At 38.2% G+C, this 24,030-nt stretch overlaps 3 protein-coding genes and 1 long non-coding RNA gene across 6 annotated transcripts in view; 1 reads left to right on the top strand and 3 right to left on the bottom strand.

Moving 5' to 3' along the window:
- The window catches only part of MKKS (MKKS centrosomal shuttling protein), a 9,738-nt gene extending 5,271 nt beyond the window's left edge, over window positions 1-4,467 (bottom strand). Inside the window, exons 1-3 of the mRNA XM_025932314.2 lie at window positions 3,439-4,467; window positions 1,207-1,382; window positions 150-260 (exon numbers count right to left, since the gene is read on the bottom strand). Of these exons, the coding sequence (XP_025788099.2) occupies window positions 150-260; window positions 1,207-1,382; window positions 3,439-4,423 (1,272 nt within the window). The 5' untranslated portion in view covers window positions 4,424-4,467. The remainder of the gene's footprint in view (window positions 1-149; window positions 261-1,206; window positions 1,383-3,438) is intronic.
- The window catches only part of LOC147582631 (uncharacterized), a 25,666-nt gene extending 9,690 nt beyond the window's left edge, over window positions 1-15,976 (top strand). The window contains exons 2-4 of one of the 2 annotated variants that reach the window (XR_015249367.1): window positions 3,590-3,729; window positions 5,886-6,154; window positions 15,604-15,976. This is a non-coding gene — a long non-coding RNA (uncharacterized LOC147582631). Of the gene's footprint in view, window positions 1-3,589; window positions 3,730-5,885; window positions 6,155-10,812; window positions 10,967-15,603 lie in introns of those variants that run through there. The other variant, XR_015249366.1, reaches the window with a different exon arrangement.
- Window positions 4,624-4,804, bottom strand: LOC147582632 (uncharacterized). The gene has a single exon (XM_086701683.1). It carries the CDS (start codon window positions 4,802-4,804, stop codon window positions 4,658-4,660), a length of 147 nt encoding a protein of 48 aa, XP_086557809.1. The 3' UTR covers window positions 4,624-4,657.
- Window positions 4,624-24,030, bottom strand: LOC112869295 (uncharacterized). 2 transcript variants are annotated; one of them, XM_086701681.1, is made up of 3 exons: window positions 23,896-24,030; window positions 11,704-11,934; window positions 4,624-4,846 (listed from the first exon to the last, which is right to left on the bottom strand). In XM_086701681.1, the coding sequence occupies exon 2, from the start codon at window positions 11,911-11,913 to the stop codon at window positions 11,722-11,724; it is 192 nt and encodes a 63-aa protein (XP_086557807.1). In that variant the 5' UTR covers window positions 11,914-11,934; window positions 23,896-24,030; the 3' UTR covers window positions 4,624-4,846; window positions 11,704-11,721. The 2 variants fall into 2 exon arrangements, with proteins under 2 accessions (XP_086557807.1, XP_086557808.1); XM_086701682.1 differs by having other exon boundaries at window positions 4,624-4,842.

Genomic DNA, 24,030 nt, shown 5'->3' with positions numbered 1-24,030 from the left:
TTTCCTCATGTTTTCAAATACAATATTTGATTTGAACTACTGAGAAATTAAGCATTAAAAGCTCCAGGGTATTATGATTTGGTTTATTGTCTCATAAAAACAAATGTTGCTGGAAATTCAGATAATCTGAACAGGACTATCTAACCTACCTTGTGTCTGATATATGCTGCCAAATGAGTTTCAGTACAGCCACCTCCCAACAAAACACTTGGTTCCTTGATTGTTAACTGCAAAACATGCAGTGCTGTTTGACATGTGAGCTAAAAAAGAGATGAATCATCAGAATCAGACATCGACATGAGATACACAAAGAACTATAACCATTTTTCAAGGGAACTTAGATAGTAGACTCAAAGAGCTGGATTTTAATTGCAAAAGAACAAAACTTGTGTTGCCAAGGTTGTAATGTGATGAATACAGTTTGAAACAATAAAGATTAGAGATTAAAGAAAAATACTTTAGCCAGATGTTTATTTCCATGGGCAGGATTAATATCATCTTTCATATGCACTTAGCTCCTCAAACTGAGATTGACAAATGGATGTCCTCAAAATAACTGGGTCAGTAAGGTTTGCTAGTATTTCTACCAAAAAGATTATTTCAGTCTAAATAAATGAGTTATATACATGCTATAGAATTTATTTCAGGCTGCTATGGAAATAATACAGCTACAACCCAGTAGTAGTAGTAGTAATAATAATAATAATAATAATAATAAAGAGAGCCCTTTCACATTTACCAAGGACATATCCTTGAGTATATATGAATCAAGTTTGTGACCAATACTCATATAAAAGTTGCATGTGTTATTGCTGGTAGAAAACAACAAACTCTTAAGAGGTAGATGGGTATGGCTGGGGAATTCATTTTCTAAGTGAATTGTTCATACACACTAGCATCAAGGTATACACAATTCAAGTTAATTACTAAGAAAAGTTCACATGTCAAGGACCTTTAGATTGCTTGTAAATACTAGAAATAATAACTGGTAGCACTTGCTAAGTCTACTGTAATATCACAGGCAATTAAATCAGCTTACTTGTGACTTTAATTCTCTCATTTTTGTTGTTGCTTCCTAAATCACCTAGGAAAGTTATGAAAAACAAAATGCATAGCTCAGCTATGTGAAGATAACTATTGTGTCTGTCTGACTATTTAATCCCGGTTTCAGCCCCTAGACAATGGAATTCAAAGTTTGTTACCTACCTTCAGCTCATCCCAGGCAGTGTCATTTCTGTTGCAGAGCAGCAAGCTGCAGATAGTTGCCTCATTAGGAATAAGATGAAGAAAATGTTTGAAGCCAAATTTTTCAGTGCACAAATCTTTTACACTTCCATAACTACTAGGAGAGATTGAGCCTAGGGAACCAATAGGCTGTGTTCCTATTTTTTAAAGTTTAGAAAACACAAAAGGTATGAGTAAAGATGGAACGTACAATCATGTACAATGGATTCCTAAAAGCCCCTAAGCATACACTTCGAAACATGAAATGTAGACTAAATAACAAGATGCATTTTCTAAAACCTACAAAATAGGTAGTAGTCTGCTATTAAAATGATATACACTAAAGCAGAGGTTCTTTCACTTTACAGACTTCTTTGAACACCTGTTAGGAGCTATCTTGTACTCTAGAAAAGCACACAAAAATGTGCATCCATTTTCTGGGAGCTTAACAAATTTGCAAGAACCCAGAAAGTAATCCCTGAACAATTACACTTATTTGAATATTCTTTTCTTCTAAAGCCTCAAAGAATAAGGAATACTTGAGTAATCTAAAATTTAGGGATTACCAAAAAATGCCTACGAGATATGTATTTCACTTGGACACAACAAAGAATCTGAGAGGATCTGGCTCTACTGCTTATGTGCCACTGGACACGAAGCAAGTCTCTGATGTCAGAGTCTCTGATGTCTGGGTGGGCCTCCCCATGTGACAGTAAGATGGGAACAGTAATGCCTACTTCACAAATCAGATATTAAATGTTCTGTACTCCATGACAAGCTTCAAACACACCAATGGCCTATGCACAATAACCCCAGATCATCGATAAAGAGGAATTTTGTCTGAAGGGGGAGAAAGGAGGTAATAGGTAATGTTAACCTAGATACACTCAGGAAGGTGGAAAATATAGTTTACCTGAGCCATGGGCTTGGTATAGTTTTTCCCCTTTTTATCTCACAAGGTCTCTGCTCCCAAGATCCAGGACTAAAGCTCTGGCTATTAATACCATGTTCTAGTTACATGTGGGATAAATAAGAACTGTGGGCTGGTATAGAAACCCTGTGCCCACATAAACTATTGTTTCTATAGTAAAATGTTTCATATTTTAAAAACTGACTAAATAACCTGTAATACCCGATATTCACAGCTGGAAAAGTCATGAAAAATCAATAAATATTTAAAGCTATGGGTCTGACCCAGAACATCAGTGAGTTCCATAGAACTATTTCCATTATTTCTTCATAATTTCCACTTTGACAATCATGGGACAGCCTTATAGAGGTAGGGCAATAATCCAGAGATATTAGGTGTTCAATACTGGCATACACACTACTACATTTTGATGAGTTATAATAACACTAAATATCGTGAACTTTAACAATGGCTTAAAATCTGATAAACGTTGCAATTGATCAAAATGATCAATTTTGGTATGTTGTCGATGCAATTAAAGGGATACTGAAAGTGGCTCAAATCACGAACTCTTCACGTTGTCATGTTTCTTCGGCTGTAATAAGTATCAATCTTATGTCTGATTTTAATTTACAAAATACAGTGAATTTCTTGCCTGTTACAATTTTGTATCTTACCAAATATATTAGTTAATTCAACAAATGTCTTAGAACACCTACTGGGGACCAGGCCTGTTGTCAGTGCTAAAAATAAAAGACGATCCTGATTCTTAAGGCGCTCAGCTGGAAATATCAGATATTTAAAGCTAGTGTGTGTACATACCCACCCACCCACTCCTAATTAAGAACTATTTAGGCAGAAGTACAGTAGTGAAGAAGTACAGAAGTGAAGAAAGGGGATCTTTTAGCTGCAAAACTACCTTCAGAATGTAATGTGATTTAAGAGGTTTGTAAAATTCAGTTTTGTGTTAAGTATGAAAGACCTAATGATTATGAGGTGGTTAAACTTCTCAATACTGTAAGATACCTGGGGGGGTTAATAGTTTTACGTCATAACAGATTCTGTTGTCCTTTGGGGGGCAGGAAAATACATAGAAATAGTCATAATCACTCAACTTTCAGTAAGTGAATGTTATAGGATATCCTTTATGAGAAACCTTTGCTGCCAGAAATGTTAACATATGCTATAAAGTTGGCGGCTTCTAAAATTTTTCAAGATGTTCACAGTGACACACACCAAGAATATCTCTGCTCAAAAAAAGTGTGATTTAAGTGTAAGAGGCAAAGGCTGAAGGTGCTTTTTACCTGTCACTTTACTCAGGGGTTCCATGAGAGCCGCTCCGACTCTGTCTATGGCAATTATGCGATGCATACTGAGAAACTGTTTCAAAGATGGGTGCACAACTTTTTGGCATATGACTAGATCTATGTGATCACTAACTAGCTGCCCTCCTAGGTTAAGCAACTGGTCCAGGACTGCATTTTCAAGAGAAACCCCAGAACTGACCACTACAGTTCCTTCTCCAGTGTCAGAGAGATCTCCAGATAAAGATGCACAGAAGAGTGCCACCTTGAAGGTGTCTGATTTTTTGATAGGTAAGATCTTCATCAATTGAACTTCTGATATTTCAAGAAGTATTCCAGGTAATACAGTAGAATCTGTAACTCTTTGACCTTTTAAAGGCACAATTATACTCTTTCCTAAAAGGAGGCAGTCTTTGGTGTTTTCTGGAATTGTAAGCAAAAAGGCTCTCAGAATCAAAGCACTGATATGGTCTATTTCCTGTCTGGTGAGCATGCAGGCAGGTTTACTTGTTACTATACTGCGCACCAGGCAAAGGAGGGTCTGAGTACTACTGAAGTCGACTAGAATTCGACAACCACAGAACTCAGACTGGAGGTAGCTGGTGCAGAGGCTCAAAAGATGCTTATTTAATTTGATAACAGTGGTGGGCATCAAGCCTATTCTCTGATCATTTTCAATCAGATTGCAGCAAAGAATGGCTGTGAATAAGCCACAGTCACTGAAGCACGACACATGATTCTGCATGGATGTTGTTAGGATCTTTAAGATGGGATGGGTGACGGAAAGGTTAGCGAGCAGGGCTGACGACTGTGAGGTTGTGCACACACAGCCCCCGAGGCCATTGTGCAGCTGCTTCAGCCTACCTGAAGGGCCATAGCTTGATGTTAGGATGCCTTTCAAGACACAAAGTGTGGCCCTGACTCTCTCACTTGTCAGTGGTTCACTTTTACAGAACGATGGCTTTTTAGCTTCTAAACGAGACATCTTACTTTGGGTGATAATTGGTGAGGATGGCTTTTATTTTGTCAACCATATTTTTCTGTTTATTGCATTGTCATGGGTTTTGACATTTAGAAAAAAAATTATTCTTCAAGGAATGAAAGTCTTGAATATGCAGCACTGTGGCTATAAAATTAGCTCCAGGTTTATGAAGCTTATCAGCATGGAATGACTTAATGACATAGTAATAATTCCAGGTATTTATTTTTCCTTCATTCTTCAATACTCATTTTGTTTGCCTCTAGATTGAGATTTTACAGATTGTTTTGCAGCCCTCTGTATAAAGTATGTTCCAAGATGGACACTTATGAAAGACACCCCAGCTACAAGAAGCCAGTTCTTTCTAATCCAGCTGGTGTTTTTCATCTCTTCTTTCAATATGAAGCTCAGATTCAAAGATACTTCTTTCTATAAGAAATAAAAGTAAAACATTTTAGAGAAATAATTCCAAAATATTTAATAGAATGCAGTTTACTATATTGACACTCTGCTCCCTCTTTAGAAAAAGGAATTATCAACTGGCACAAGCCTCCAGAAAATGAAAAATGTAAATCCACTTAGACTAAGCATTCACTCCTTTGTTCCTCAATGAATCCCTCCAAGAAAAAGTACTGATATTTGAATGATTTTGGAATGCAAAACAACATAATAGCTAGAAAGCTTACAGTAGTTATTTGAGTATGACATGCTTCTAGAAAAGAAATGCTATATTATGAAACTCATTATAAAATTCTGAGTCTTAAAAAAAAAAACCCAAATGTTTTTATTCTCTTACATCAAGATTTAATGTTATGTTTTTTCTATAACTCTGGAAACCTTAGGTCTAAACACAGATACACTTACATCAAATCCTGCTTATAAATAATTATGAAATATGGTAACTGTTAGGTCTCCCAAATGTAGACCCACTTTTTAATGTACAGTCTAGCTCTAGCTGTATAAATCTGCACAGCACATTGTACCAAAGAATAAACCATGTTTTCAATGTTTGACTAAAGTCAGAGCTAATTTTTTGTAGTTTCATTCTCTCAATTAATGATTGTCAGTTTTGATGTCCTACCATAATCCTCTCCAAGACTTTGGTTAATGACAGTAAGTACAAAAATCAGGGAATATGCTGTTTGACAAAGAGAAAGACAGGATCTGATTTGCAATTTCTATCTCCAAGGGTCTGAATACCATAAAATATTATAACAAGTGTACTTGCACTTGTACTAGCTTCCTTAACAAGGTTGTAAATAAGTAGCATGCCTTGCAGCATAAAATCCTGACACTTTAATAACATGTGAAAAAAATAAAAATTTCAGGTCATGGACCTTGTCTGTTGAGGTTTGGTGCTTTGAAGGTGAAAGTTCAGCCAATTATTATTTTCAGGAATATGCTAATTATGCCAATCACTTGGACAGTATTTAGCATAAATAAAACTAATTGGACTACCTCACTACAGGACTACCTGAAGCAGACGATGGCACAGTGTGCTATAGACTGAGAAGGTGGTGTGAAGATGTGCAAAGAAGAGGTGAAGAGGAGGAGGGGATGTTATTCAGTGTTATTTCGGTTACCACTCCTCCCCATTTAAAGGACTGTAACCATGGCAACTGGGCCCAACTAAAGAGAAGGCAATGATGGCTAGTTTTCTCCCTGCAATAAACTACAGTTATCCTTTTTTACAAGACGAGGAAAAAAATCTTTCATCTTATGCCAAGAACAGCCAAGGTACTTAAATATTATTTCAATGGTTATTTTAGATTCAGCAAAATCTGTGACATACATTTAAACAAAACCTTAGTGAAGTGACTTCTATACACTACTTTATACTTTGTGACACATACTCACACCAAAACACAAATCATAATAGAAAACTGTGATCGATAAAATGGTTTCTCCAGTTAAAAAAACATTTCAATACATAACAGTGACATGTAACATTTCAAAAGCAGAATGCCACATCAGCACCTCTAAGAGTCTTGGGTAGTGAGACCAGTAACCACATCTTTTGGCTAGTATCTCTATAAAATCTACAAAATCAAAGAAGAAATCATTGAAAGTATTGGTGACTCCCAAATCATTTTTAGGATGTCAAAACTTTCTGACTTGTGAGTCTAGATCCAGACAAAGCAAGGTACAACTGAAAGAAAAGAAATGAAATGGCTTATAGAATATGTGTGGAAATGTCAGTTTAGATCTATTAGAACTCTTTCTCCTGACACCATGACCCGTATTTCCAAAGGCTACCATCACATGAACAGCTCTGACTTCCTGGATGCATAGGCCTGCCAGATGGGCTTTTGCAGTAACAGATAATTTAATTAAAATAATAATAAAATTGGGGCACATGGGTGACTCAATTGGTTGAGCATCTGACTTCAGCTTGTCATGATCTCACAGTTTGTGAGTTCGAGCCCTGTGTCGGGTTATGGGCTGACAGCTCAGAGCCTGGAGCCTGCTTCTGATTCTGCCCTGCTCACACACTCACTCTCTCTCAAGGATAAAAAAACATTAAAAAAAAAAAAATAAAACTTACATGACTGTATTCCAAATTTAGACATACACTATAAATTGTGATTTAAAGAGATATAAACAGGTAAAATTTTCTCCCATCAGGGTTCCTGGGAGAAATGGCTGATTCTAGGTCTGAGGCAAAAAATATACAAGATGAACTGAGGATTTTTTTTTTTTTTTTTTTTTACCTAAGAGTAATATACTTGGGTCATATTAGAGAACACAGGAGAGGGGCACCTGGGTGGCTCAGTCAGTTAAACATCCAACTTCGGCTCAGGTCATGATCGCACAGCTGCTGAGTTGGGAGTCCTGCATCAGGCTCTCCGCTGACAACTCAGAGCCTGGAGCCTGCTTCAGATTCTGTGACTCCCTCTCTCTCTGCCCCTCCTCTACCCATGCTCGCGCGCGCTCTCTCTCTCAAAAGTAAATAAACATTAAAAAAAGGGGGGGGGGTGCCTGGGTGGCTCAGTCGGTTGAGCATCCAACTTCGGCTCAGGTCAGGATCTCGCAGTTTGTGAGTTCGAGCCCGGCGTCAGGCTCTGTGCTGACAGCTCAGAGCCTGGAGCCTGTTTCAGATTCTGTATCTCCCTCTCTCTGCCCCTTCCCTGCTCATGCTCTATCTCTCCCTGTCTCTCATAAATGAATAAATGTTAAAAAATTAAAAAAAAAAAAAAAGGCACAGGAGAAAAACAGACATAGGACTCAACATGAAGGGCATCCAAGATGGGACAATTTGAGTATTAAAAAGAATATTGATAGTAATAGCTTGAGATAATTCAAGTAATATGTAAACTCATGAATTCATATTGTCATCAAAAACAAAAACCCTCATTGCTGTTAGGGCACAAATTTACTTTTATAAAAACTCATAGATGGAAATAAGCATTTATCTTGCTTTTCCTGATAAATGCATTTTGAGGGAAAACTGAATACTTGATGAAGTAAAGTTGTTCCAGCTCATAAATAGAGAAGCAATGATAGAATTTGAGCAACATCATTTTGCAACTCCTAAGGAAATAATGTATTAGACTATTGTGGTGGTTGGCAAATTACAGCCCATGGGCCACATCCAGCCCGCTATTTTTGTAAATAAAATCTTGGCTCATGCTCGTGTATCATGTACGAATGCTTTTGTGCTACAATAGATAGTTGAATAGTTGTAACAGAGACTGTATGGTCTGCAAAGCCTAAAATATTTACTATATGGTCATTTATAGAAAAAAAGTTTGCCAATTCCTAGATCAGAGCAATGATCATGAATTTTTTAAAAATTTTTTTTTTCAACGTTTATTTATTTTTGGGACAGAGAGAGACAGAGCATGAACGGGGAGGGGCAGAGAGAGAGGGAGACACAGAATCAGAAACAGGCTCCAGGCTCTGAGCCATCAGCCCAGAGCCCGACGCAGGGCTCGAACTCACGGACCGCGAGATCGTGACCTGGCTGAAGTCGGACGCTTAACCGACTGCGCCACCCAGGCGCCCCGGTCATAAATTTTATAATAGATCTTATAATGGAGAGATCAGACTGATAATGCACTTTAATCTTAGCAACACTGAAAGTGGATCAGACAGTATATGTGAAACAATGTGATTTTACTAGAATGTCTACCATAGCACATCCATGAAGTATTCTTTTTCAAAGAAAAAAAGAAAGTAAAAGCAGGCCTTCTGATCTAACTACCAGATTATAGGAGATATGGGAGAGTTAGAAACTTGTTAAATGACAAAATGAGGACTCAGTCAACCAAATTCAGAATGTGGGGCATTCAAAAGAGGCAGACTGGGAAGGGAAATGGAGTGGCTGAAAAGAGACATATCTATCAAATACAATGTGTGGACCTTATCTGAATTCTAATTCCAACAAACCACCTGTAAAATGAGATTTTTTAAAAGACAAATTGAAAATCTGAACATGGCCCTGAGTATCCAATGGTAGTAAAGACTAACCATTAACTTTTTCAGTGTGATAACGCACTTGTGGTTGTATGTGTCTTAATCTTTAATGTTAAAGAGACATACTGAAGCTTGGGACTTGCTTTAAAATATTTAAAATATCAAAAAGGGGGTGAGGACAGAAAGATAGATAAAATAAAACTAGCAAAATGTTGATAAGTATGAAAGCTGGGTGATGGATACTAGAGAGTTGAATATACTATTCTCTATTTTGGGGTATGTTTGCAATTTGCTATAATGAAAGTAGAAATTAAAAAAATAATATGGGACAAATAACAGCACATTATTTTGATAGAATCAATGTTTAATTCATTCTAAATGTTTTTGTTTTTTTTTTTTAGATTTTATTTTTAAGTAATCTCTATACCAACATGGGGCTCAAACCCACAATCCCAGGTTCAAGAGTCACATGCTCTACCAACTGAGCTAGCCAGGTGCCCCTAAATCTGGTTTTAACATTGCTCACCCTAAACCTGTTTTAATATCTGTTTCTGCTTCCTTGACTGGCATTGTTGGTCTCTCTGAAACTTCTAACTACTGCAGCAATGACATCCAAATCTCTTACTGTATTTACCTTAATGCTGTAGAGGAGATGTTTTCTTTTCTCAACTTTACTTTCCAAGAATACCTCAATTAATAATATTCCTTGTATTTCTTTTCACAGAAGGAGAAAATACTTTTTTTTTTCAAAATTTGGCTATTGCAGACCCCCAATCTCTTATGACAAGAATTAAAGGGAAAAAAAAAATGTCATAAGTAATACACATACACACACACGCACGTGCGCACACACACACATTCTGTCTCTCTAATGATCTCATTACAGTCTGGAAGAGTTTACAGATAAAAATCAAGCATCTAATAAACTCTTTAACTCCCTGCTGCTCATGTCCACTAAAACTCCCTTTATAAAAACAAATCTTACATCTTTTATAAATACAAATCTTACACAGAATGTCTTAAGGTTATTCTTTTCAGTCATTAAGCTTCTGATATTTTATTACCTGTTTTTTTGTGTTAAATAATTGTCTATTACGTTAAGCTACCCTCTTCCCTTTCTCTTTATGAGCATTTATAAATAAAATCTTGATTTAAAATAATGTAATTTTGGGGGGCACCTGGGTAGCTCAGTCAGTTGAGAGTCTGATTCTTGATCTTAGCTCAGGTCTTGATCTCAGGGTCGTGAGATCAAGCCCTGCATTGGGCTCCTCACTGGATGTGAAACCTACTTAACAACAACAAAAAATAATGATGTAATCAGAAATTACATTACAGTTTTATCAGAAGTCAAAATTACAGACCTCTTAAGAATGTGGAAAATCACAGAGGTTGTCCTTCTATAAGAAGCAGACCCTAAATTGACCTAGCTTATGCCAAAATTAAAAGCACATTATTACTCATCTGATGGTCATAAAGGTATATTAAGATAGAAAATGGTCCATAATTATAGGGCCACAGTTCTCCATCTGGGGCCAGATCAGTTTCATAATTCAGGGTTTCTTGAATTTTAGAAAAATAATACAGCATCTAGCACCTATAACCAAAATAATATAGTGTTTAATACCCATAAGCAATATAATCATAATGCTCATAATCAAACACAACAGTATTTCTGCAGTAAAACTAATCATATTGAGTGGAATAAAGACTGTAAACTGACTCATGTCAGCTAAGATTAAGTTTTGCTACCAAAGGAGTTATAACAAACTTTTTGGATTTTAGAACTTATTGGATTTTGGAATTATAGTTAAGAGATTATAATCTTGAATTATGTAACTATATCTTCTTATTTCGGCGACTCTCAAAAGTAACATTACTTCGAAGCTAAAATATTAGATACTAAAAATATTAGATACTAAAGAAAGAGTATGTGGCGTTTTATTAGCTCAATTGGTTAACCATCTAACTCTTGATTTCAGCTCAGGTCATGATCTCATGGTTCATGGGATTGAGCCTCATATGCTGGGCTCATGCTGTCAGTACGGAGCCTGCTTGAGATTCTCTACCCCGCCCACCCCTCCGTCCTCCTGCCCCACCATTCCCCAGCTTGCTCTCTCGCTCTCTCTCTAAATAAATAAATTAATTAAATAAAAGCTTTATTAAAAATAAAAATTTAAAAAATAATAAAATAAAAAATAAAAAAATACAATTAGTTTTATTTGCCTTGGAAAGAAACAGAACAATAATAAAGGAGAGAACTTTTGCAAGTTACAGATTTGTATGCTCTGGGATGGACTTATGTCAACTAGACAACTACTCTTTTGGATACATTTATGATCCTGGTGACATTAGTGAAAAGGACAGGACAAGTAATGGACTGCATGCCCTTTCTCCTTTCATCCAAATGACTCTGCCAGGCAAGTGTCAAAGGTCTCCATGGAACAAACTTTCCTAGAAGCAATTACAGAATTAATATTTTGGCAATGGGTCATAATAAAAACAACAGGTATGTAACTTACCAACTTAAGCTTTTTCTTGCCAGAGCTCTGTACTTAAAAAAAATTTTTTTTAATGTTTATTTTTGAGAGAGAGGGAGAGACAGACAGACAGACAGACCGACCATGAGTGGGGTAAGGGCAAGAGAGAGAGGGAGACACAGAATTCGAAGCAGTCTCCAGGCTCCATGCTGTCAGCACAGAGCCTGATGCAGGGTGCGAACTCACGAACTGCGAGATCATGACCTGAGCCAAAGTTGGACATGTAACCGACATGTAACCCACCCAGGTGCCCTGAACTCTGTACTTTTTTAAAGATTATGTTTCCCATTGCTGGAACATACCATTTGGTTGACTAGATTAAATCGAACTTACCTGAAGATTCCAAGCCTGCTATTTCCCTTGGATGTGACTCTTCTGAGGACGTCCAAGTACTGGACTATCTGGCTCAGAAATGTCGTCCTTATTAGGCATTTGGAAAACAGGGCTGCTTTTGATTCTGTGCCATCCCAAATGTATGAGCCCGACTAAAGGTACCATAACAACCAGAACTTTGTAGTCTCTCCAGAAGTTCTGAAAGCTCATAGTACTTCAGCATCAGTGCACCTAAGAAAAGGCCAATAATTAAAGACAGGAACAAAACAACTCCCTCAAGTTCTATCTATGAACCACCACAAGTAAAATATTGCACTCTAATAAAAGTAGACTGTTAAAACATTTTTAGGTGTAATACAGTTTACTGTTAATTAAAAAGGATATGTTGTAGGCTCAAAGGGATAGCAGGAAGTCAGGCTTGAGAACCTTATAAAGCAATAAAACCTTTAGTCAAAGATTGTAAAGGCACCACATTACCTGCTAGAAAAGCTATATACATCTTTGGAAATGCTCACGCATAGATATCGTTTTCTTTATATAATTAACTATACTTTTTCTGAGCCGCAGTAAACTTAGATTTAAAAATAATTACATTTAGTCATTATTTTAACTGAAGAATCAAATGGTAATCCTTAAATATGTAGTAAGAACTTAGATTCTGCATTCCGACACATGTAAGTGATGGTGTTTCAATGGAGATTGGGAGAGTCATGCATAGATTCTAATTGTAGCAAACAAATTTTGGCATGGACTCTGATTTAGGATGAATTAATGCTATTTCCATTTATGTTCTGAAGCACAGGACTTTAGTGGTTGCCCTTATCACTAATAACTCTACCACACAGGGGTCTACCCAGTTTACATGGAGAAATTGGAGCTAATAACTTGCATGGATTTACAAAGCTAATTTGTGTTAAAGCAGATTTCTTTCCTGTCTTTGGTTTGTAAAGCCTGGACTGTGGCCCAGGAAATCTGTTTCTGATGATCTGTTGGCTTTGGGAACTTGAGTCTGGACAACCTTTAAAGACTTCTTAAACTTTTTTATTTAAGGGACACTCGTTAAGCTTTAGTGATTAGCTTATAGACTTGCAATAGTATGAACAGACCCACTTTCCAAGTTCCTTTCTGAGCATAGACAGACAATAAGGGCTGCTCCATCATCTGTGGGATATACTAAGAATTACGTCCAGTTGCATGTAGATGAAATTTGGTACATGCAATCTGTTACGTTATAATAATTTTGTATGAATGCCATTAGAAAAATATCTCAACAAAACTTACTTCTTTCCAAATCAAGATTAAAATATACTGCTGGGGTGCCTGCGTGGCTCAGTCAGTTAAGTGTCTGATTCTTGATTTTGGCTCAGGTCATGATCTTCTGGTTCGCAGGATCGAACCCTGTGTCAAGCTCTGCATTCACCGAGTGGAGTCTGCTCTCATTCCCTCTCCCTTTCTCTCTGCCCCTCCCCTCCCCTGCTCGCATGCACACACTCTCTCTCTCTCTCAAAAATAAATGAACGTTAAAAAAAAATACAGCTAGTGAGGTGAACAACTGCCTCAGTGTTCTGGGTATATTAAAAATAAACAGCTCAGAGTTATGCCTATGTACATATATCATTTCCAGCATTAGAAACCATTTCTCTCAGTGTCCAAATTCACATTATATAAGGACTTTGTTGCAAAACTTAAACTACTAGAAAAAAACAATGGCCTAGTTGGCTTTCTGTGGCCTTTTCCTGTTCTAACGTGCTCTTGTATCCTATACACTTTCTGCAAACCTTTAGGGACCATACTTTTATTGACATATTTATGTTCTATCTTTGGAGAAAGCCTATTACAATTAATTGTATCATTAAATTTCATTGTGAAGCCCACTATACAAAATGCTTTTGAGATTTGAGGATACAATAAAACACAGTGGTCTGGAATAGTGAGGGAAGAACTATAGCAAGGATTACGTCGTAGAGGGACAGAAGCTGCACCAAAGTTACCTGGCTTGTGTTGCGTGATGTGATATTTTTGTCCACAAAATACCTTCAATTAAAGGGTTAGAAGATAACATCATTCATATCTAGTTTCATCAGTACTTACGGTGATTCTAACACCTCTGAACTCTCAACATGAGGTTATCAATTCACATTACTTTTTTAAAAAAAAAAATTTAATGTTTATTTTTGAGAGAGAGAGAGAGAGAGAGAGAGACAGAGTGCAAGCTGGGAGGGGCAGAGAGAGAGGGAGACACAGATTCCGAAGCAGGCTCCAGGCTCTGAGCTGTCAGCACAGAGCCAGACGCCAGGCTTGAACTCATGAACTGTGAGATCATGACCTGAGCTAAAGTCGGACGCTTAACCGACTGAGCCACCCAGGTGCCCCAAGTCACATTACTTTTGATGGATGGCATTTCTTCTATGCAGTTTACTTCTCCATGATCTCTAATATAATTCAATATTTGTCAGCTCTTTTCCTGAATTATAAACTTTTAGGGAAATAGTTTATAGAAAATAGAGTTGTCTGCATAAAAGAATATAATAATAAAGTTGGGGTGAAGAACTCAATAACTAAAATTAAGAATAAATTAAACTACGATCTGTAACAGCAATGTTTGGGCAAGTGTTGTACAAAAGAGCCTCTCCATGTAAAACACAGTATGTGATGTGATGTACTGTGAACCTTCTTTGAGAAGAATCTTGGATTAACATCAAGTTAGCTTACACTTAATGAATCTTTGGTCATCCATGGGTTAAGGACAAAGGAGGCACTCCATTTTATTTACTCTGTGTTGAACGGTCTATTATTTGTTTCCATTAGGATAATTTAAGGATCTATGCATCTTTTTATACATTTAGGTTGAGTTAAATCTGGGAATTATTATTTTTTTGGTTGAAAACTCATCATTGGTCAATATCACTGAGTCCCAGTAACAGACTTCCTGGCTAGTAAATGATGTAGACTGATCTAATTAGTTGCTTCTGTTTATGCAACACCTACATGCCCCCATTTCCTCAAATTCTCCATATGTCATATGTTGATTTGGGTAATGGGAGTGAGAGGCTGGTAACTATTTTCCAATGATTATTCTGTTGTATTCTGAGAGGTCTGGAAATCGGTCAGGATCAGAGAGGGCTTTTTACTTTATAAAACGCTTTTATTAGAGTTTTCACATTTAATTCACCTAAAAACACTACCACACTGTGTACATAACTGTCCATCTCCACCAAGCCTGATGGAACTGGCACTCTTTTAAAATGGTACAGGTAACTTTAACCTCCTTCATTTTTTTTTTTTCCATTTAATAGGTTTTCAGCACACTACATGTCTCCAATAGGCTGAAAAACCAACTTCCCAGGACAAAACACATTAAACTTTACTAACGAAGGCTCATTGTTAGTTTTAAGAAAAAGACAACACAGTTTTGAAATTTGATGTTAGATGTGATAGTGAGGTAATGCATTCCTTATTTTGTTCATATCTTCTTGTGGAGGTTTAAAATATAATCAAACATATTTTGGGGGTATAGTTTTAACATTTTTTTTCCTCAATTCTTCTGTGGGATTTTTTTCAAAATGAAAATTAGCATAACTGCCCATTTCTAATAAATATAATATAGGCTTGCTTTTTAATAAAGTTAGAAAATATAGAAATAAGGAAAAGAAAACTAAAAATGTCTGTTCTCTTTGCAGTTTAAACAAAAATGTGATGACGATTTACATGCTGTTTTATAATCTTTTCTTCCCCCAAGAATATAAATCTTCATTATCATTTTTGATAGCTTTATAATATTCGATTGTATGGAAACATGCTAATTTGATAGATCTCTGATTGATAGAAATTTGAGATTTGTTTCAATGTTAAATTTATTCCTAATTACGCTATGGCAACAAATATTCCTTTTTATTTTAGAGAGGGAGAGAGAGAGTGTGCGAGCCAGGGAGAGCAGCGGAGGGAGAGAGAGAGAATCTTAAGCAAGCTCCACGCTCAGCACTGAAGTGGACACTGGACTCAGTCCCACAACCCTGGGATCATGACCTGAGCCAACATAAAGAGTCAGACGCTCAACCAACTGAGCCACCCAAGTACCTCTGGCAACAGATATTCTTGTAAATATTCCAGAGTCCTTGTTTACAGTTCCTATAATATGCTGCTTCTCAGGACAGTGTGAAGAATTACCAGATGTCTTCATTAATTCATTTTTCAAATGAACTTACGAGGTTTTCTAAAACTCTTGACTTTTACAAAGGTTCATGATGTTGAGCAGCGGGGATATTGAGATTCAATTTGGGAAGTGGGAAATTAAGCTATATGCAATTTATCTCATGATGGTCCTTCCCTCAAAACACTTGTCAAGTCATTCCAAGTGAGATGGAACTATTTTACTGACACCAGAGATATCTGAGTCTGAAACAAAACAAGAATGTGCTCAAAATGATCAGGTTTGATGATCAGTAACAGGCTGATCCCTAAAAATAACTAGTCCTTGCTGTTTATTCATTGAGCTTTTCAAGTTTGCTTGGACTAAAGCAGCAACAGAAATGAGAACACAGTGATTTTTCCTCCTTGCTACCCCTGTTTGGTGTACTTGCAACTGCCTTTTTCTTATCTTTTCTGAATCTTTTTTTAATGCACTGATAAACAAAAAAGGTACAGGGCTCTTGGAAATATGAGAGAAGGTAAGAGAAGTAAAATTACCAAGTTTTAGCTCAACTAAAATAGCATTTAGAGTTTTACTCATTGAAATGCTTTAAGTTTAAAATACACTTAGAAAAAAAAAATAAAATAAAATACACTTAGAGGCAATCTTCCCACAGATTATGCTTTCATATAGTCTTCTTTCAAAAATATATACTTTGCATTATTACAAAGGTTTTGTAATTTTTATCTCATTTTGTTTTCATAGCAGTTTTATGAGGCCACTTTATGAGGAAACACTAAATGACTGATTTCCAAGATTACTGATAGTGAATTGTGGCACTCAACTTAGATTTTGGAGTTGGTCTGGTAGTCTTGGCTGGTAGTCTATAAAGCTGTTTTCAAAAGTCAAGACTTAGTGACCCAGCTCTGGCAGTAGAGTTAATCAGAATTTCCTGTGCAGGATGATGGATGAGAAGAACATTCTGAGTGAATCATGCATACTTGAGAGTCACCAAGGTCAACTATCCTAATGCGTTAAGCCTGGCATGTTTTTCTGATTCTCATGTCAGGTATGTAAAGGGTTAACAGTAGTCTTGTGCCAAATCGTCCAGAATTAGAGTCTATGTCCTCCAAACACATATCTGTGACCTACTAATAGTTGAGATTAGGTGGGCTAATTTTAGTTCAGTTTTCTTTAGCATAGTACTTAGTACAGAATGAATAGCAAGAGTTAATGAACCATAGAATGGGGAGAAGTTTGCTATATCTCTACCTTAATAAAATATTATAATCTTCTGAGTACATAGAAATATAAAAACCAAGAAAGGAAAGCACTGAGTATATTACTGAAAACTACAAATATTCTTTAAAGTTAAGGCATTACTGTGTCTAAAGCAGCAACTTTCCCAACCCTTACTTTGTATTACAGAAATTATTATCTCTTCAATTTCTACCACTAAGGCCTCTGACAGGCTTGCTGAAGCTTGTTACATTCCAAGCTAACTGAAGGTCTCTTGGTGATGGAACTGGACAGTAAGGCAAAGGACAAAAAGGCAACTAAGCTTCTTATAAAATCCTAAACAGCTTGGCTCTCGCTATCAGTTTACTCTTTCTATGTAGTATCATATTAATTAGAACCATCAAGTTTTGTTATTAGCCATTACTAAATTAGGCCTACAATAACCTGGATGCAGGAAATAGTCTGAAAAAGGTTAGCATTTTGCCTACTGGGCTTGCTGGACGCCATCTGCTGGTCTTTTAGACACAGTGTAAAGGTAGATTCTTTTTAGGTTTTCATTGCTGATCTGCTTAAAGTATTTGAAAAATAGTAATTTTTAAAAACTTCCACCAAATGTAATTTAAACATGAAGAGGACATTAGAATGTTAATTAATTTAATGAGATCTTGTGCCTATGACAAGAGATGAAGTTTACTGGAACTGTATTTCTTTTACAATGTCGGCTACAGTTATTTGGGAACTCTTCATTTTTCTTTCTTTTTTTAATGTTTATTTTGAGAAAAAGCACACTAGTGGGGGAGGGGACAGAGAGAGGAGAGACAATCTTAAGCAGGCTCCATGCTTGGCATGGAACACAATATGGGGCTCTATCCCACAACCATGAGATCATGACCTGAGCCAAAATCAAGAGTTGTGCGCTTAACCGACTGAGCCACCCAGGTGCCCTGGGAATTCTTCATTTCTGAGCTCCCAATCACTGATGCTAAAAATATCCTGTTTTTAATACGGCAGTTCAAATGTTGGCACTTTTTGTGTACACATTAGAAAGGACTGTGTACTGTCTTCATGCTTACTCAACTGGCACACTAGAGACCAACAGTTTCTTTTTTTCCCCCTTTTATCAACTAAACACAGTTTGCTGAATTTTCATCTTGTCACTACTGTCAGCTCTTGATGAATTGAATGGATCATACCTGAGTTCTAAAGTTTCCATTTGGCAAAATCCTATCATGGCTCTCTCCCCTCCATTCAAGGTTGGCTTGACTTACACCCAATAGCTACAGTGCTGACAGCACAGCTGGTCAGTAGTCAAGAACACAGTGAAGGTCGGGGTGCCTGGGTGGCTCAGTTGGTTAAGTGTCCAACTGTTGGTTTTGGCTTAGGTCATGATCTCATGGTTTTGTGGGTTCAAGCCCCACATTGGGTTCTGTGCTGATAGCATGGAGTCTGCTTGGGATTCTCTCCCTCGCTCCCTCTCTGCCCCTCCTCCACTTGCACAGTCTCTCTGAAAATAAATAAGTAAACTTAAAAAAAAAAAAACCACAGCAAAGGTCAACATAGTTATATATGAGTATTTTATGGCCTCTGCTACCCTTCTCCATTATTGTGAATTCAATGTCTTTATACATAAATAATATAGTGAAAGCATCACAAGTTTTGTAGAGGAGCTTTACTAACAGTCCAAAATGTAAACAGTGAGTGAGTGATGAGGGACTAATGAGGAAGAGAAAATCAGTTTATTGCAGGCTGTGGCTCATTGGAAAGATTGTAGTTTTTTTTTTTTAATAGACTTTATTGAGTTTATACACAACACTACAACTTTTCCATCTCCTTTCTGTTTTTAAACCTGGCTGCCATTTGATGCTGAGGTTGCTGAGGGAAGAGGAGTGGGTATCATGTTGAAAGCCAGATTGTTCCAGATTAAATGTGCAGTCAATTGACCCCTTAGGGCTACCCCTGTGTAGCTCTGATTTCTATCTTCATCATTTTCTTTTTTTTAATTAAAAAAATTTTTTTGAAAGTTTATTTATTTTGAGAGAGAGAGAGAGAGAGAAAGAGAGAGAATCCCAAGCAAGCTCCACTGCAGTGCAGAGCCCAATGTGGGGCTCAAACCCACAAACCATGAGATCATGACCTGAGCTGAAGTTGGACACTTAACCAACTGAGCCTCCCAGGTTCCCCTATCTTCATCATTTTTAAGAGCTCTATTTTACTCTTCACCTTTGTTTCTGCAGCTAACCTACTGGCCAGAAGAAACTGTAGCTATTGCGTATCAGCACCTTCAACTTCCTGTCCCACATATAAAAACAGACCCACCCATCTTAGCTCTCATCTTAACCTTTTTCCCTGCATCTCTTCAGGGTTCTAACTCCACTACCTCTCTTACATCTCCCACCTCCCACTTATAATGGGGTCTTCCTCCTCTACAAAACCTATTCTTCCCCATTGAAAAGAACGAAAACAAATTCCTAAAGCAACTGCTCTTTACTAGTCTCCCTTCTAGCTACTACACAATCTGATTCCTTTCAAATAATGAATCTTCTCCTAGAGTCACTTCCCACTTCCATTTTCAAACTCAAGTAACGTGCTTTTGTTCCACTCTCCATGGAAACTGCTCTGACTGTAAAGATCACCAGTCTCTCCCCTTACTTGATCTCTGAAGCATTTTGATGTGCTCCGGAAACTCCCTTAAGTACCTGGGACTCCAGTCTGTTCCTTCTCAGTCTCCTTTAACGGCCCCTCGGGTTTCCATCCCCCTTTCAACTTTATCAGAGATTTGTCCTTGGTTGTCTTCCCCCCCCCCCCCCCCCCCCCCCCCCCCCGTTCCTTTCCTAGGTGGTCTCATTCACATCCAAAGCTTCTATTATAATGCATCCACTAACGACTACTGCACTTTCATCTCCAGCTTACACCCACATAGCCAACTGCTACTCTTCACCTTTACCTGAACCCACAAGCAGTCTCAACTCATCTCATATAAATATGAATCCTCTTTCATTTCCAAACTGCTGTTCAACCTTATTTCCTGTTTTGGCAAAAAAAAAAAAAAAAAAAAAAACAAAAAACCCAAAAACATAAAACATTTCCTGCTAAGCCATTCAATTCTGGATATAGTTGTCTCTACCCTTTTCCTTATATTCCTCATCCTATCAGTCACCCAGCCTTGCCATTTGACATGAAACTCTTATATATAACCTCTTCCCACAGCCATAAGTCCTGACCCTCATTACTTCACATGACATCCTTGCTTATAATCCAGTGGCTCTCAAAATGTGGTCCCCCTCACCAATAGCATTAGCATCACCTGGGAACTTTTGAGAAATGCAAATTCTGTGGCCTCCTCTGACTTACCAAATCAGAAACTCTAGGGTGGGGTCCAGTAATCTGTGTTTTAACATATTCTGGAGAGTACGTTAAATTTTGAAGTTAAAGTCTAAGAATCACTGTTCTACTTTACTCTTCACTATATATACTTCACACACTTAACAGCCATCTTGCAAAATCCCCACATCTGGTTGTTATGCTTTGCTTAGAAGCCTTTAGTGATATTTTTGTTAGAAGGTGAAATCTAAATTTCTTAGTACAGCATAAGAAACACCAGGATCTAGTTCCTGTCTACCAGTTTTCAGAAGGTAAAGCACAATCAATCATTTTTGTAAGAATGCACTGTCTTATAGTGTGATCAAGGGGATGAACTGTGGAATCCTACTGCCTGAGCTTTCGTCTCCACCCCTGCACTTTACCATTAGCTGTGACCTTGGATGAGTCACTAACCTCACTAAGCCTCAGTTCCATCATCTGTAAAATGAATGTAATGACTTCCACATCACAAACTTGTTGTGAAGTTAGCACAATACCTGGCACTTAGTCTGGACTCAGTGATTATTGGCTATTACTCTTATTTTGATTATTTCAAAAGGAATAGAGCCAACCTCGAGTGTAGTAAGAAGAGGACTGGAATGACTGCCCAGACTAAGGGATGTGGTCCCCATAAAGGAGGCCTGCTTCTCTGGGCAGTTTGAGTTAGTCTGGAGGTGAATAAAGATACCCTGATTCTCATGAAAGAGGTTCTGAGATCTCTGGGGCCATTTTGATTACACAGGGGTGGATCGATAATCAGATTCCAGGATGTTATAGGAAAGGTAGCAAACTCCTACAGTGAGAGCCAGGAAAGCAAATTTTAAAGGAAACAGGAAAATTCAAACAGAGCAAAGCAGCAAAAAATAGGGTGAATAATTTATTTGTTTCTCTGATAACAGCTAACAGAGTTGCTGAGGGGTTAAATATTAGAGTCCTAGTGGACTATATTTTCAGAAATGTTGTTGGTTACTTAAGAGCAAAGGTATTAAGTAGTGATGGGAATCCAATTCTCACTACCACAAATTAGTTATCATCTTGGGCAAATCACTTCTCTCCTGCCTCAATTTTTTTAAATTTTTTTTTTTTTTTTTCAACGTTTATTTATTTTTGGGACAGAGAGAGACAGAGCATGAACGGGGGAGGGTCAGAGAGAGAGGGAGACACAGAATCGGAAACAGGCTCCAGGCTCTGAGCCATCAGCCCAGAGCCCGACGCGGGGCTCGAACTCACGGACCGCGAGATCGTGACCTGGCTGAAGTCGGACGCTTAACCGACTGCGCCACCCAGGCGCCCCTCTCCTGCCTCAATTTAATAATCTGTAATATCATCTATATTATGAAGATCACTACATATTTATATTTATTTATTGCTTAGTAAAGGGTCTAGCATGTGGGAAGAGTTCAATACATGGCAGCTATTATTAGTGGAAGTATATTATCTTTAATACAAATTAACAGAAAAAGGCACCTCTGGAGATTCCTGCTTGACCAAAGCAGTTGTTTATTATCACCTAATATTTCAACTATAATACTTGGTTATAATTTATAAAACTGAGAAATATTATAAAGACATATCTCCAGTGTTTATATCACTTAGGGCTTATCAATTTTCACTTCAAATATGTGTGAGATTAATTTTATTTGAATGTTTACTTAGTGTCTGTTAGGTGCTAGCAGGACACTAGGCTGGGTGGGGGATGGTGTGAGTGTGGTGGTAACTACCAAACTGAATAAGGCATGGTTCCTGTTCTCAAAAGAGAATACAAGCCTGAGAAGAGAAAGGTACAATCCAAATAAAACATGATTAAATGCTGTATTTGAGCAAAAACAACAACAACAAAAAAACAACCCAAACTGTATAGAGATTAAAAGTCTTTACCAAGTTGACTATTTTCTCAAAACTTCCAGACTTCTCAGTTTCTCCCCTATCTTCCATCTATTTTTACATACTCCATCTTTGGTAGTAGCAGGGAGTCAATATCTATAAAAACCAGTAACAGCCACCCACTGCAGCAGGAGGTAGCAGCCATTGTTTTTTCTCGGTTATATTCTCAGCGCATAACAGAAAGTGGAGCGTCTTCCTCCTTTTGTCCTACACAGGGTTTCATTCTTGTGCTTAGTTCAGATGTCACCTACTCAGTCCTTCTCTGAGCACTCAGCCTAAAGTTTCTTCCCTCTCCCACCATCATTATTCTCTAGCACATCCCACCATTACTTCTGAAGCCCTCCCATTGTGGTGAATGCTGTGATGTGCCACCTCGATCCCCTTTAAGAATGAAAGGCTTATTTCCCCAGCTCTCCGGATTGCTGAGACAGATCTCAGTTGTCAGTCCCTTTACAGGACACACTTGGCTGAAGAGAAGGGAAGTCAGGCCTTCTTTCCAGGGCAATAGGCATCCAATGACCACCCAGGTATAGACTTGGCTCTTCCCTCCAACTTGGGACACCTCTGAAGGGCCAAACCATCACCTAGAGTTCCCTTGGGACTGAACTGCAGCTTAACTTTTTCTATCCACCCATTCCTGCTTCCTTTCTTCCTTGGTAAGATCCAGAAAAATCCTTCCTAATAAATGTCCTGCCCACAAATCTCCTTCCCTGGGAACCCACCTAGCATAATCTGGAAACACTTTGTTCACTGTTAGCGTACTTGTTTATTGTTCCCTCTCCTATCACTAGAATATAAGCTATATGTGGTCAGGGACTATGTCTGTCTTGGTCACTGACGAATCTGCTAACTCAGTGTGTGTGTGTGTGTGTGTACATACACACAATTATATATATACATATACAACATATGTGGATATATAAATATATGGAGGAAGTTAATGAATGACTAAACTGCCAGAATTGAGAACCTCTGAGACAGTTACAGTATTTGGGCACGGTCAAACATGACGCAGGACGTCTTCATCTCAAAAGGATTCCGTCCCCCTAATGTCAAAAGTCCTGTGAGTCCTGCTTCTGCTTTCACACAGTTGGCACTAACCCTGCTGTCCAACAGTTCTGACTTCCAGTTCCACGTCAGAGGGTGGCCGTCACCTCCCACATAGACACAGGCATAGTATGCTCTCTCCCTGCGAAGGAGTGACCAACAAGTCACACAGATTTCAGCTAGAAGGTGGCAGCGCAGGTGCAATCGGTGCTTTCACTGGAACACCTTTTCCATCTACTCCACGGCGTGGCCGCGCAGATGCGAGGGGAAGAGGGTCTACACCTGGAATTCTTAGCCGCCCTACCGCCATTCACATTCCCTCCAGCTGCAAGTATTTACTGCCCATGGCTATTTTAAGGGTAGGTCTTTAATTTTATAAGGAGCCGGCCTCCTTGTCCCCGCCCCCAAATATCCTTCAGTGAAGACACGAGTGACCTTTCTGAGAGGGGGCAAGGGGCACCGACAAGCCCACCTCCCCTCTCTTCGGCCAGGTAGAAAGCAGGTTTTTCCACCTGAGGTTCCAGAGCTCTCACCTGCCCACCAGCCGCTGAGCCTCTCTAGGCCACCGCCACCAGCTGGCCCCAGAGGCCGAGCCGCACGGAGCCGCCGCAGCCTGTCCCAGCAACCTGCGCTCGGGGCTTGGAGACGGAGCATGCGTAGTTCTGTGG

The sequence above is a fragment of the Puma concolor genome, chromosome A3 (assembly GCF_028749965.1).
Source record: "Puma concolor isolate L17-30 chromosome A3, mPumCon1.1.hap2, whole genome shotgun sequence".
NCBI classification, from domain to species: Eukaryota; Metazoa; Chordata; class Mammalia; order Carnivora; family Felidae; genus Puma; species Puma concolor.
Note: the sequence above shows the minus strand (reverse complement) of the source record. Positions and strands in the feature narration are given on the sequence as shown.

What these genes read in the sequence shown, in the direction of transcription:
- LOC147582632 (XM_086701683.1), bottom strand. Translation starts at nt 4,804, where the DNA reads ATGAAAAACACCAGCTGGATTAGAAAGAACTGGCTTCTTGTAGCTGGG.
- LOC112869295 (XM_086701681.1), bottom strand. Translation starts at nt 11,913, where the DNA reads ATGAGCTTTCAGAACTTCTGGAGAGACTACAAAGTTCTGGTTGTTATG.